The sequence below is a fragment of the Ursus arctos genome, chromosome X, assembly GCF_023065955.2.
Source record: "Ursus arctos isolate Adak ecotype North America chromosome X, UrsArc2.0, whole genome shotgun sequence".
NCBI classification, from domain to species: Eukaryota; Metazoa; Chordata; class Mammalia; order Carnivora; family Ursidae; genus Ursus; species Ursus arctos.
Window position 1 is genome coordinate 23,944,534 of NC_079873.1, and position 14,001 is coordinate 23,958,534.

The 14,001-nt window shown below is 38.9% G+C and overlaps 1 protein-coding gene across 1 annotated transcript in view; it reads left to right on the plus strand.

The window, feature by feature from the left end:
- Positions 1-246: 246 nt before the first annotated feature.
- Positions 247-14,001, plus strand: part of IL1RAPL1 (interleukin 1 receptor accessory protein like 1) — a 646,715-nt gene continuing 632,960 nt past the window's right edge. Inside the window, exons 1-3 of the mRNA XM_048213783.2 lie at positions 247-391; positions 6,444-6,500; positions 12,350-12,629. Of these exons, the coding sequence (XP_048069740.1) occupies positions 247-391; positions 6,444-6,500; positions 12,350-12,629 (482 nt within the window). The remainder of the gene's footprint in view (positions 392-6,443; positions 6,501-12,349; positions 12,630-14,001) is intronic.

Genomic DNA, 14,001 nt, shown 5'->3' on the forward strand with positions numbered 1-14,001 from the left:
CTGTGTCCTGAACTATGTTCATTTTTATGGAATAAAATTGTTCTGAGTCAAAAAATTTTATTGCTTTGCAGTGTTGCAAAAGGAAGGGAAAATGCATAGTGTTAATTTTCTCTAAATAAGTAAGTTTTGCAAAGAACATCCACTGTGTTGTAGGTACTATGTTAGGCACTTCCTCATATCATTTTTAAACATGAAAAAAAGAAAAAGATTTAAAGACCATATGAGTCTTAAGCAGAATTTACGTCCATGCAAGGCAGGGATACTATGATCCTACACAGAGAGTTGGGGCTTTCAGATGAACTGTCAGAAAATGGCATGGAAAAAATTGATCAAATTGCATATCTGTATGCAAGGAAAAACAACCCCTATGAAGACTACTACCAAGCCAAAGGCAAGTGTGGGCCTTAAAAAAATGACAAAGCCAGAAGATTCACAAGGTAAACTGATTCAGGAGTTTGTACAAGCCTTAGGGGGCCAATTCAAGGTTTGACCATTTTACTGGAGATTGGCCTAGATGATTGTCAAGCCCTTAGTCCACTTGTTGACCCAGATAGTACAGTTGAGTCACACACTGCACACCGTCCAAGTTTACCATCTATCTGTTCTCCTGACCATTTAACTGAGAGGTGATTGCTTTCCAGGGCCCTGACTGCTCACTGTCTGCCATCCCTCACTCCTTCCAGGGCATGCAGCAGGCACGAGCACAAGCCTAAGGTGCAGTGAGATTTCCTTTATTAAAACACTAGAACAACTCCACAAGGTAGTTTTTCAACATGCAGAAATGCCCTGAGAGCTTCACTGAATTGCTTGACCTTGATGTGGCTGGGATTTGAACTTCAATCTGGTTTGTCTAGAGATCATATACCACCATACATTACATACATTTCCCAACTCTATCTTCATTAACAGACATGTCCATACAGAGAATGACAATTGTTTTTCATGGTGAATGAGTCACATATAGATCCCAGAGCCGTTTCTGGTTAAATTATGTTCAGAAGAACTTCATTGTTTTGTTTTCTATCTCTATGTGGAGTCCATGTGTCTCTTTTCTTTATCAGCCAGTTTGATTATCCAGAAACACTGATCCACTAATCAGCCTAAATTCAAATATGTACTGAGTCCCTGTTCAATTCATGCTCTTCCTGGAGTCTTAAAATGCAAACTTATTTGGAAATAGGGTCTTTTCAGATGTAATGAGTTAAGATAAGGTCATACTGGAGAAGGGTGACTTCTAAATACAGTATCATTAGTGTCATTAAAAAGAAGAGAAGAGAAACACAGACACCGAGAGAATGTTGTGTGAAGACGGAAGGCAATGTTGGGAGTGCCAGGAAACTCTTAACGATTGCCCTCTGTCACCAGAAGCTAGGAGAAGGACATGGAGCAGATTGCCCCTGCTGACACCTTCATTTATAACTTGTAGCCTTCAGAGATGTGAAAGCATACATTTCTGTTAAGCTCCTCAGTTTGTGGTACCTTCTTATAGCAGTGCAAGTAAAGCAGTACGTAATATTTAATGTACATGGTGACGACGATTTAAGGTAGACTTCAGTGTGGCCATGTAGAATGTGTGGGGCACCAGCCATGGAAGAGTGACATTGCCAGGAGGAGACAAGAAAATATGCAGAGGAGGTCCTTCAGTGACAAAAACAATAAGTGGTGCTGCATATTGAGTAGCTCTCATCCTACTTTTCTACCTTGAGTCTGGGAAAAGATGATGACTCTTTGTCTCTTCCAGATGAGGAAAGGCCCTGGAGGATCTGGCCACTCTCTTTCCCACTCCCTTCCTCCAGATATCCCAGCCTTCCCGCTCTCCCATAAACATATCCAGTGCATTCTCATCTCAGGACCTTGATTTTGAACCCTAATATCCCACACATTTGCCCAGCTGACGCTCTGCTCAAATGTTAGCTCCTCAAAGAGCCCTTCTCTTGCCACTGTCTTAAGAGCACCATGGACAATCTGGCCTCTTCATATGCTTTATTTTTGCTTCTGGACACATTATATTGCTTTGGTTCTTGTCTGTCTTGTCTGAGAGAGCTTGAAGTCTGTTTTGTTCACTGCTCTACCCCCAGTACCTAGAGTATTCTCTGTCCTACAGTGTGTACTGAATAAATGAATGAATGATGCTACCTGAGGCACAAAGAGGTTAACTGTCAGTTTCCCAAGGCCTCACTGAACTCAAGCTTGATTTCCTTCTGACTCTATACAGATGAGGTAGCTCAGAAATAGGTCCAAAAGTCTGGAAGAGGTGCAACATGACATAATAATATAAAATTGAATTGATTTATGGAAGCAATAGGACCGAACAGCATTACACTTGCAGATGTATATATCCTTGTGCTTCCTTTGGGGAGCATGACTGGTTAAGAAGGGCTACTATTTTAGTTCAAGAGGCATTCATGGGACATTATGGGTCCCTGTTGATCACAGAGTAGTGAACTTATGAGCAGAGATGTTCAGTGAATATTTACCTTGAGTTATGGAGGGTTCCCTGCTAGCCAGAAGCACAACACTCCTCAAACCTATGCGAGAATGCAAGGAGAGGGAACCAAGAGTTAGTGTTGCTGACTCTCCTTTAGAGGCCAGTAATCTATTTGTCCTTCTTTTCTTTCTGAAAATATAAAACCCTGACTTTCTTTTGCCCCAGACAAGGGATTTCTTTTATCCAACAGGAAAAATATACAGATATATTAGATCATCAAAGAAAAATTTATGTGCAGCGAAGACCAAGGTCAGATTGCTATTCCAACCCAAAGATGTGCTGTTTGGGTTTGGCTTTGATGTTCCTCTCCAAGAAGGATAAAAATGCTTTCCCTAGTTGCTTTAGATTCTAGAGCCACAGGAAAATTGTAGCATTTCTGGTGACCCCATAGCAAATGAACTGTTAGTTCTGAGCAGCTGTCGACATTGAAAACTGATTTTAAGCATGCTTTATATAAACCCCATGTTGTTGTTCACAGAGATGGCTTCTCTCCCCTTATTGGATGATATGGGCAACTGCTGGGTCATTGTCATTATTTGCTTGTTGTTGGGTCACAGACAGTAATTCTAGACAGCATTTCAAAGAGGGGTGAGTCACTCCTGATGTTATCCATTGAAGGAAAAGGTAACAGCAGCAGTGATGAAAGGGTAAATACAAAATACTGCTGTGGTTTGTAATGGACCAGGGGATGTCATAGGTAAGAAGAGAGGGATGAGGAGTTTGAGGGACTGCTATGGCTGAGCAAAAGGGGGTCCCAAGTCAGCCAACATATCCCTTTACCACGCCTCAGGCAGCTTCACTGCCTTATTTTGCCTTTATGGAAGGTACAGACTCAACTGGTTTCCTCAACTGTTGGAAGCTTACCTGTAGAGTGAAGCTAAAGGAAGTGGAAAAGCTTGTGTTGTTAACACAGTCTTTCATGAAGAAGACAAGCAAAGGGGCGCCTGGCTGGCGCAGTTGGTTAAGCTTCCATCTCTTGGTTTCGGCTCAGGTCCTTATCTTAGAGTCTTGATCTCAGGGTTGTGAGATTGAGCCGTGCTTTGGGCTCTGCTCAGCACAGAGTCTGCTTGAGATTCTCTCTTTCCCTCTCCCTCTGCCCCTTCCATTCATGCTGTCTCTCCCTCCCTCTCTCCAAAATAAATAAATAAATAAATAAATAAATAAATAAATAAATAAATAAATCTTTTTTAAAAAGACAATACCAAAATTGAATTATTGAATTATAATGTTGATTGAATTATAATGTTGAATAAAAAGATTTTGAAATAGAGCAAAATAGGTATGATGAATCCAGTCAGAGATTTAGGGTGATAAACAGTGGCCATGACAATATTCCCACTCACTTATCAGATAAGTCATATTTATACTGATGCTCTGTTTTTGTAATTTGAGACAAAAAGTATGTAAACTCTACCTGATACTCAGTTAAAAGAACAGTGCATAGAGTTAATAAAATCTTAGCTTCTGTAGTGAAATAGGCTCTGATATAGATGGCTATTGTAAAAGGAGGCTATGAGAGAGTTTTTGAAAATCTATTTAAAATTTAGTATAAACCTTATAAATGTATTATTTGATCCAGTAATTGTACTTCTGGGATTCTTTTTTGAGGAAATAATACTTTTTTTTTTCCTTTTTGGAGGGCAAAGTTGTGGAACATTGTATATAAAGTTGTTTTATCCAGAATTACTTAGAACAGTCAAACCTAGGGAAAAGACTTAAAGTCAACTAACAGCAGAAGAATTAAGTAAATTATAATGTAGCATTATTATGGAATATTATCCAATTATTATAAAATATTCAATAAAAATCATGATATAAAATTTTATATATCATCTCAACTGGGAAAAGAAACTGAGTAAACAAAAGGATAGATTATGAATGAAATGTTATTCTCTTTTTACTCAATTGTAGTTTCTTTCCCTTTTTTTCTTTTTAGTCATTAGAAAACAAATACTTGAAAAAAGCTAAATCCTCACCAAGTACATGCTATACAGTGCATGGGTTTTCGGGTACCAGAAATACCTGCCAGAATTTGGAGGCTAAGATATGATGGAGGATTAAGTCCACTAACAGGATCTTATTTTCCTTGGTACTAGCTGTCCCCTGATGAAGAGGGAACCACATCTCAGAAGAAATTTGGTAACAACTGTCTAAGATCTGCACCCACCTGAAAATGACCCACATTGAGAGGGAGATACATGATAACTTCCAGGCTTCAGTCTTTGCTAGACAAAGGATATTCTAGAAATTGGATTTCTGATCATTGGCAGAATCTCTTGAGTAATATCAATTCTTACCACCCACATAAATCTTTCCAAAGTATTTTTTTTAAGATTTTATTTATTTATTTGACAGAGAGAGACAGCTAGCGAGAGAGGGAACACAAGCAGGGGAGTGGGAGAAGAAGAAGCAGGCCCCCAGCGGGGGAGCCCGATGTGGGCCGATCCCAGAACGCTGGGATCACGCCCTGAGCCAAAGGCAGACGCTTAACGACTGTGCCACCCAGGCGCCCCTCTCCAAAGTATTTAAAAGAGCTCTCCCACAATTGTTACTCTGTGCATATATTTTAAAGGCCAAAATCTGGAAACATTCCACCCCAGAAAAACATAATCCAGAAAGGAGACACGAGGACAAATTGTTGTGTAAACCAATGCATGCTATAAAGGTTAGCTTGCATCGTATTTTTTCTGCTGTCATCGATGCCAATAACTTGAGGGCATCTCTGCCAGCATTGACAATTTTCACTTATGAAGTCCATATTTGGCAAAGATAGCAGCCGGTGCAGATAAAGTACAGCATTTTCCTAATTAAAATCTAGCCTCAGCCTTTTTGTTCGGTGCCTGTGATAGCTTATGTGCATGGCCTACACTTGCCTTAAATAAATTCATGTCTCATATTCAGGTTTTTCCAAGCACACTAGGGCTAGAAACAATGATGCCAATGTGACAGTATGTGCATTTTAGGTCTGTCTGTGAGTCTTTTTAAAAGAAAATTAATTACATTTTTATTGCCTAAAAATATTAAATGAAGAAGTTATAAAAGCATTTCAAAGATCCCACCCCTTGACAAAACAATGTAGGTTTTTTTGTTGACTGGGAGAGATATTTCAGTCTATGACAAAAGATATGAGTTGCCGAGTGCACTGGCATTATTCCTCTCCCTGACTGCTTGTATTCAGTCAGTCACCTGCTCCTGCCAATTTTACCTCCTAAATCTTTCTCAAATCTACTCCATTTCTCCTTCTTTACTACCACTGCCCAACTTCAGCCCTTCAATAACATCACTCTCCTGGCTAAAACCTTATATCTCTACCTAAAAATACAGCCAGCATGGTACATCTAAAACTATCAGCCCGGCCCCAACACATCACTGGTTAAAATTCTTCAATATCTCCCCCATCGCCTTCACAATGAAGCCAAACATTTGTTTACATCTCATTAAAGTACCTCCACTATTTGTCTTTGCTCATTTCTTTGCCTTCATTTCTTGCTGTTTTCTGCTTTAAACTTGTTTCTATACCACAAAGACTGCAGAATTCTGGTACCTATTATTTCTTTGTCTTTGCTTTTGTGTTTACTTCCGAAGTCAGTAACTGTCTGGCTACTCTTTGTATGGCTAGCTTCTTAGCTACTGAGAGGCATCTCAAATGTTTTCTCTTCATGGAACATGTTCCTGAGCAGCCCTGTGTATTTCTTAATCATACATTTCCAAAGTGTGTTTTAATTTGTCAGTCTCCCTATTCGCCTGTGAGCTCCTTGGAAACAAGGGCTCTGCCTGTCTTGATCTTCAGCCCCTAGGACAGAAACTAAGATGAAGGTAGTTCTCATTATTTGAAGATATAACGTGTTAGATCAGTTTTCCTAGAATAGAACCCAAATACAGTTTTTGATGAGCAAAATTGATCGAGTGCTCTTCAGGAAAAGGGAAGCAGAATAGGAAAGGGGAAAGAGCTGAGGGAAGAAGTCACAGGTAAACTGCAGTCTTAGCCTGGTCCACACACAGAGGAGCTCTGGTGCATAAACTGCCCTATTAGGATGTCCCTACTTAATGCAAAGGAGCAGGCTTTGTACACTCATATAAGTCAGTTATTGGCAGTGGGCACACCAAAGGGGTTGTACATTTCCCGACAGGGTGGCTCTTGTCAATCAAAGGTAGTTTTTAACAGGAGACAACTATGAGCTGTTAGCCTGAAGTACTCAAAGTGACTGGAGAATGGCTATGTTAGCTTAGTAAAGGGGATCACGTTGGGGATCTGTTACATTATCATAGATGTCTTTATCATTTTATAATTATTGCAATGTACCTACCCAAGTAGATACTTTAAGAGTAAAATAATTTGCCCTTTTATAAGTAAAGTCTTAAAATTTCACATTAGAATGTATTATGTGTAAGCTCAACACATGGTTACACTTTTTTTTTTTTTTTAGGAATGCAGCCTTCAAGCTTGTTACCATGGAAATATTAGTAATAGTGACTTAATTAAAAATCCTTTCCCTAATCTCATTTGAATATATTTACATTATACAGTCTATGTGTTCTTTGTTCATGAAGTGGTACATCAGTACAAACTCCTTGGTAAAGGAATTTGTTCTGAATCTTAATTCCATCACTGCCTTCATATAAATTCCCAGAACATTATGGGTGGCAACAAAAGTGAATGAATACGGTGCTTCCTACTCCTGCCCTCCTTTCTGAGTGTATGACTTCATAACATTCCACGGAGTATGAGGGATTATGTAATGCAGGAGGGCCACTGAGCTAGAGTATTTCTATGGAAGCCTCTCATCAAAAGAAGAATACTAATAGTAAACTTTTGGGAGAGGCTTATAGAAGGATGTTTTATTCTGAAAGACAGAAAAACGGATTAAATGCTACTGGCCTACCCAATTACCTGATGATAGTTTCAATACTAATAATGGTGACTTACATAATGGAATTAACATTGTCTAGAAATACATTTTTGGAACAATTGTTTCCAAACGAGCAGAGCTTGTGTGTTGACGTAAGGAAAACCTGAACATAATCAGTAGTGATTCTTGTCATCAAGACTTAGGTTTTAAGTTATCACATTTTCTTTTAAGATTTGAGATGTCCTGCTGCACAAGATTTTAAAAAAATGCTTTGTGGCTATATAAGAAAAATGTGTTCATAAGGAGATGCATACTTAAGTGTTGGGGGATGAAATGTCACAATGTCTCTAACTTATTTTCAAATGGTTTAGGAAAAAAACACAAAGTAAGAGAGAGAGTGTGTGTGTAAATGAGGAAAAATGTTAACAGAGGAAAAAAAGTAACACTCTTATTTCATTTATTAAAATGCTTTAGGGGCGCCTGGGTGGCACAGCGGTTAAGCGTCTGCCTTCGGCTCAGGGCGTGATCCCAGCGTTACGGGATTGAGCCCCACGTCAGGCTCCTCCGCTGTGAGCCTGCTTCTTCCTCTCCCACTCCCCCTGCTTGTGTTCCCTCTCTTGCTGGCTGTCTCTATCTCTGTCGAATAAATAAATAAAATCTTAAAAAAAATTAAAAAAAATAAAAAAATAAAATGCTTTAAATATTGAAAAAAGACATAAGCTCATCATTCATTTAAGTGTGTTTATCCAAGTAACTTGAAAATATCTTGAATTACTTTAATATTATTTGATATCCTTCCCAAAAATGTGTTAAAACATGTTTACTGATTTTATAGTATATTTTTTAACATCATACATCAAGCTCAGTGGTAGTAGAACTTCCTAAGCTGTAGATCCTTCATCTGTTTCCATATTAAAATGAACATAAGGTGTCTCTGAATCCAAGGTGCTGTCATTGCTTCATTTACCTCTGCCTTTTCCTTGTCTTATGACTCTGAACTGTTAGAAACTTTTTTCCTGATTGATAGTTAAGTACTGAATAACTTTATTTTTTCTTCTTAAGATTTTTTTTTTGAAGTATTTTCTACACCTAACATGGGGCTTGTACTCACAACCTTGAGATCAAGAGTCGCATGCACAACTGACAGTCAGCCGGGTATCCCAGACTTCTTTTTTTTTTTGAGATTTTATTTTTAAATAATCTCCACATTCAACGTGAGGCTCGAACTCCCAACCCCAAGATCAAAAGTTGCATGCTCTACTAACAGAGCCAGCTAGGCGCCCCTGAATAACTTTAATTTTCAGAATATTTATGGTTTTCTTTCAACTGTTTTCTGAGTAAGCATATGCTAAAAGTATATATTAATATCACTTTCCCCAGTGCAACTCTCCCTCTTTCTCTTGATCTAATTTGTTACTTTTTAGAATTTTCTTGACTAAATATTTTTGGTTTTTGCTTTAAGCATTTTGCTTTATCTTACAAATCTTCTGGGAGATTAAATAATTTTATCTCCCTGTTTATACTGCTACCTTGAAGGTGTTTCAGCCTTTTTCACTGGCAGAGGTGTCTTCTGTGACAGATGGCCTCAGTTACAATAACTTGATTCTAGAATTGTATTATAATTCATATAGTGGTAAAACAAGATGATTTCATGCTTATCACCAGAATTATAACTGTTTAAAATAAAATCCTGCCTAGGATTTATTTCATGCAGTGGGATAAATGTACAAAATAATGTTGATAAATATCACATATATTCATATAACCTTGACATCTCTGTGTACAGTTCTGTCATTCCATTTAGTGCGTGTGCCAGCTCTGCAGCAGTCATTGACAGGAATCATGGCAATAGCTTGGACATTGATGTCTGCCAAGCTTCTAGCACATTTACTCTACACATTACCAAAATATAACTCTTTGATAGGAATTTTGTACCAAAATTTGGTAATTAAAATTAACTAAATTGAATGTTCTACAATTGAAAATACCATAATTAGGAAACAAAATATCATGGTGGTAGGGAGAATGAATTCTAGGGTCAGACGTGGCTCGGTGGGAATCCTGGCATTGGTGTCCAGTTTCTTCAGTTGTAAAATTTAGTTACCTTATTTACTCATTCATTCATTCATTCAGTCAGTCAGTCAGTCAGTCATTCAGTAACTGTGTGTTGAGCTGGTTAGTAGGCATAGTTCCAGGCACTGAGGCTAAAGAAATGAGTTAGAAGGACAAAGTCCCTCAAGGGGCTCACATTCTACTGGGGAGTCAAAGCAAACAGAAAGTGGGTACATAATGTAACATCAGATAGTAATAAGTCCTATGAAAATATTGAAGCAGAATCTGGAATAAGTGATCAGGATAAGAAGCTGGTGTTTCAGACAAGGAGGTTACAAAATACTTCTTCAAGGAGGTGATATTTGGAGGAATGGAGGGAGAAAGCCACACAGTTGGTGAGAAACATTCCATGTTGGGGTGCCTGGGTGGCTCAGTTTGTTAAGCATCCGATTCTTGGTTTCTGCTCAAGTTGGGATCTCAGGGTCATGAGATCGAGCCCTACATCGGGCTCCACGTACAGCACAGAGTCTGCTTGGGATTCTCTCCCTCTCATTCTGCCCCTTCCCCTGTTCAAACACTCTCGCTTTCTCTCTAAAGTAAAAACTAAATAAGTAAAATCTTTTTAAAAAGAGAAAAAGAGAAAATTTCCATGTAGAGAGAACAGTTAGTTCAAAAGCCTCAATAGATATTTTTGTGAAGGGTAAATGAAAATCTGTAAACTCAGCCATAGTTAAGTGCTCATTAGATGTTAGATATTATTTTAAGATCAGAAGTGTAGATAATTCTATAGATCATGTGTCTTCCTTGCCCTAATAAGGCACATCTTCCTTCTCATCTTGATTATTTTCCTTCTCTTGAACCCTACATTATTCATCCTATTCTTAGATCCTTTAGTTTGCCCTCTTTTTAATCTGTAGCAAGTTAAATTCTTCTTGCAGTACTCAGATGCTATCGCTGTTAGAGTCTCTCTTTTCTTGCTTTTTGCCCTTTTGTTTGGTATTTATATATTGTGAGTTCTGTGAAATTGATTATCTTCATAATTATTGGACAACTGTCCCCTCTAAGCAAGAAATCCACCTTTTCTCTATGATAATGATAATGGGGATGCATCTGTTTTGTGGGAGCCTGGTGTGTGTGTGTGTGTGTGTGTGTGTGTGTGTGATAAAAAAAAATGGTGTCGAGATGCCATTTGGAAGGTGGAACTTCCATGACACCCAGAAAATCCAACCAGCCCCCACCCCATCAGCTGCATTTTTCACCATGGTTTCTATTTCAAACTTCATTGATGCTTCCAGCAGAGCAAAGTGACTATGTACCTCTGTCTCTCTCTGTGAAACCACTACCAGAGCTTGACCTACTTCTGTTGTATTTCTTTTTGCCTTATTTGGCTATAAAATATTTATTTCTAGTTTTGTCATTGAGTGTCCAATCAGAGAGATAAAGCACACACCAATTTGAACAAGGAAGGTTTATATAAAGAATTATTAAATATAACAGGACATTAGAGTGATAAGGATTGGCTAGTAAGAAAGAAGGGTGTATTAGTCTTCTCAGTCTGCCATAACAAATCACCATAGCCTGGAAGGCTTACACACAGAAATTTATTTTTTTTAAGATTTTTTATTTATGTATTTGACAGAGAGAGAGACAGCCAGTGAGAGAGGGAACACAAGCAGGGGGAGTGGGAGAGTAAGAAGCAGGATCCCAGAACGCCGAGATCACGCCCTGAGCCGAAGGCAGATGCTTAACGACTGAGCCACCCAGGCGCCCCCAGAAATTTATTTCTCATGGTTCTGGAGGCTGACATGTCTAAGACCAAGGTGCTAGCTTATTTGATTTCTACTGAGAGCCCTCTTTCTGGCTAACAGATGGCTACCTTCTTGCTGTGTGCCCACATGGCCTCTTCTCTATGAGCCCCACCCCATGGAGGAAAGGAGGGAGGGAAGAAGGGAGAGAGGAACAGAGGGAGAGAGAGAAGCTCTCTGGTGTCCTTTATAAGAGCACTAATCCCTTTATGAGGGCCTTGCCCTCAGTACCCTCATCTCAACATACTTATCTCCAAAGACCCCACCTCCAAATACTATCACACTGGGGATTAAGTCTTCAACATGTAAATTTTAGGACATAAACATTCGGTCCATAGCAAAAGAGAGCCCTAAAGACTAGAAGAATTACTCTCATTGTCCAAAACCCTATAGCTGAGAGAGCATCCAAGGGAAAGCGTCCCACATCATTCCATCTCCAGGACTGAGATCCAAACCTTATTAGGAAAGTACGTGGTTTACTGAATGGTAGACATCACAGAGGTGCCATAATGGCAGAATGTGTTGGAAATCTGCCTTCTGGAACTTGACAGAGATTCACCTTTTGAAGTGCCTGGGAAAGCTCTTCATAGGAAGGTGCCTTGCCTGAAGCTCTGCTAAAAAATCTCCAAGCTGCTGGCTACTGTGCACTGCAGAACTGGATACTGGAGAAGCAGGAGTCAGGTGCTGGAGAAGCTTCACCCACTGCAAGAACCTTCCAAGGAAGCATGCTGGAATCAGGGAGAAAGACCCTTTCCTTCTTCCGTGTCTCTCTAGAACCCTCTACTCACAGAGCTGTAATGCCAGCTAACAAAAGAGAAATATTTCAAAGATCCAGATCCATTTTCAAAAAACAAGCAAAAAAGTAGATTTAGAGTAAAAGGCAATAAACCAATAACCAATCAATTGCACTGATATAAACTAGAATAAACAGCAGCAGAACCAAACTAAGTGATGAAGACATTGTTTTTTAGCAGGGTAAATTACTTCTCAGTGCCCTTTTGAGTTTTATCCATTCCTGCATCATCTGTGCCTAGAGTAGAATGTGGCTCAATACAAATGTCCAATAAATATTTGTTGAATGAGTAAATGAATGAACTAATTGCTTCACTTTTTTCTCTAATGTTTCCTTTCTCTCTCTCTTTTGTTCACTATAGCTGATGGATGCACTGATTGGTCTGTCGATATCAAGAAATACCAAGTTTTGGTGGGAGAGCCTGTTCGAATCAAATGTGCACTCTTTTATGGTTATATCAGAGCAAATTACTCCCTGGCCCAAAGTGCAGGACTCAGTTTGATGTGGTACAAAAGCTCTGGACCTGGAGACTTTGAAGAGCCAATAGCCTTTGATGGAAGTAGAATGAGCAAGGAAGAAGACTCCATTTGGTTTCGGCCAACACTACTTCAGGACAGTGGTCTTTACGCCTGTGTCATCAGGTATTCTTTTAATTCTTTTACTGCTGAATCAATTAAATCATATGCTCCTTTCTTAAATTTTGCTGCTATCCCTTTCACCTAAAGGTTTTGTCTCAATATTTGTGTGTGTTGCTGCTTTCTAAAATTTAGAACCTAAATCATAAAAAGATGGGATTGGAATTTATATTGAAACATTATTTCTGGCTTATGGAGAAAAGAGATACCATCTGGGTATCTACTTATGTTGCCAGAAATTACTAAAGACTATGAAATAAAATTTATAGAGGAGGTGAAATGTTGCAAATAAAATGTAAGCAAAGACTTGCAGAAAGGATGCATGGTTTATCGCTAAATGGGTTGTAACATTTTGTTATTGCCCTTCACAGACAAATAGAGCACAGATACCTCCGGTTCACACACATCTGTAAAGATGATTTAGGTAAACGTGTGCATGTGCGCTGGAAGACAAAGGCAGTGTTGCCGTATTAGGGGAAAAAGAAGGCTGTGTTCCAGATCATTTTGTTAACTAAAAATGCTGGGTCAATAGAGAAATTTTCCTGGGTCCCTCAGGGCCAAAGAAAAGTTAATAGCAAAGGCTGTGCCTTTATCCACAAAGAAACTCATCACACATCCATACATTTTTGTTTGTAGAAGAGACATGTAGTTGGCTTAATGATATTGCATTTAAACAGTATCCATGTAACACATTAGCGGTTAAAAAATCTCAGTTTAAGTATTTAGCCCTTCATGGATCGTGAATCACACCCTGCATGAATGATTGCGGATGTCATTAGATTATAAGAGCATTGGCAAAGCAGGGTACAGGCATATAGAAGGTGTGTTTAAATCTTTGTCTTTCTGCATTTTGGTTTATTAAGAGAAACTAAGCCAAATCTAATGCAATAGATTCTCAATTTGGAGGAGGTCTCGGTGTCTTTTTCAAATCAAAATTTGACTTTCACTTCTGAAACTCTGATCTGCAGCTCTCTCACTGCACTGTTTGAGGATCATGCCTCCCCCTCACTTTCCCCTGCAAGAGTTACTTTATGCTGAGCCACGGCCACAAGTACTTCAGGACATTAAAATCTGTCAGAGCCACATAAGAGTTAAACTTAACTCTTAACCACGTAACAGTTGTTAGCACTAACAGCATGCAGGTTAAAATTAATTTTGGAACATATAAATGAAAGCAGAGTTGTGCTTGGGAACAATGTCTGATGGACTACAAAAGGACAAATGCATCATTCCTTTGGCAACTCTTATTCTTGCCCTTGTGGCCCACCTTCCAGTCCTTTTATGGTCAAACATCTCTCTTACTAGAAGTAGAGATTTTGTAACGACATTGATAAATAATTGCCATACTAGTACAGTTAAAGAGTACTCTTTGGACTGG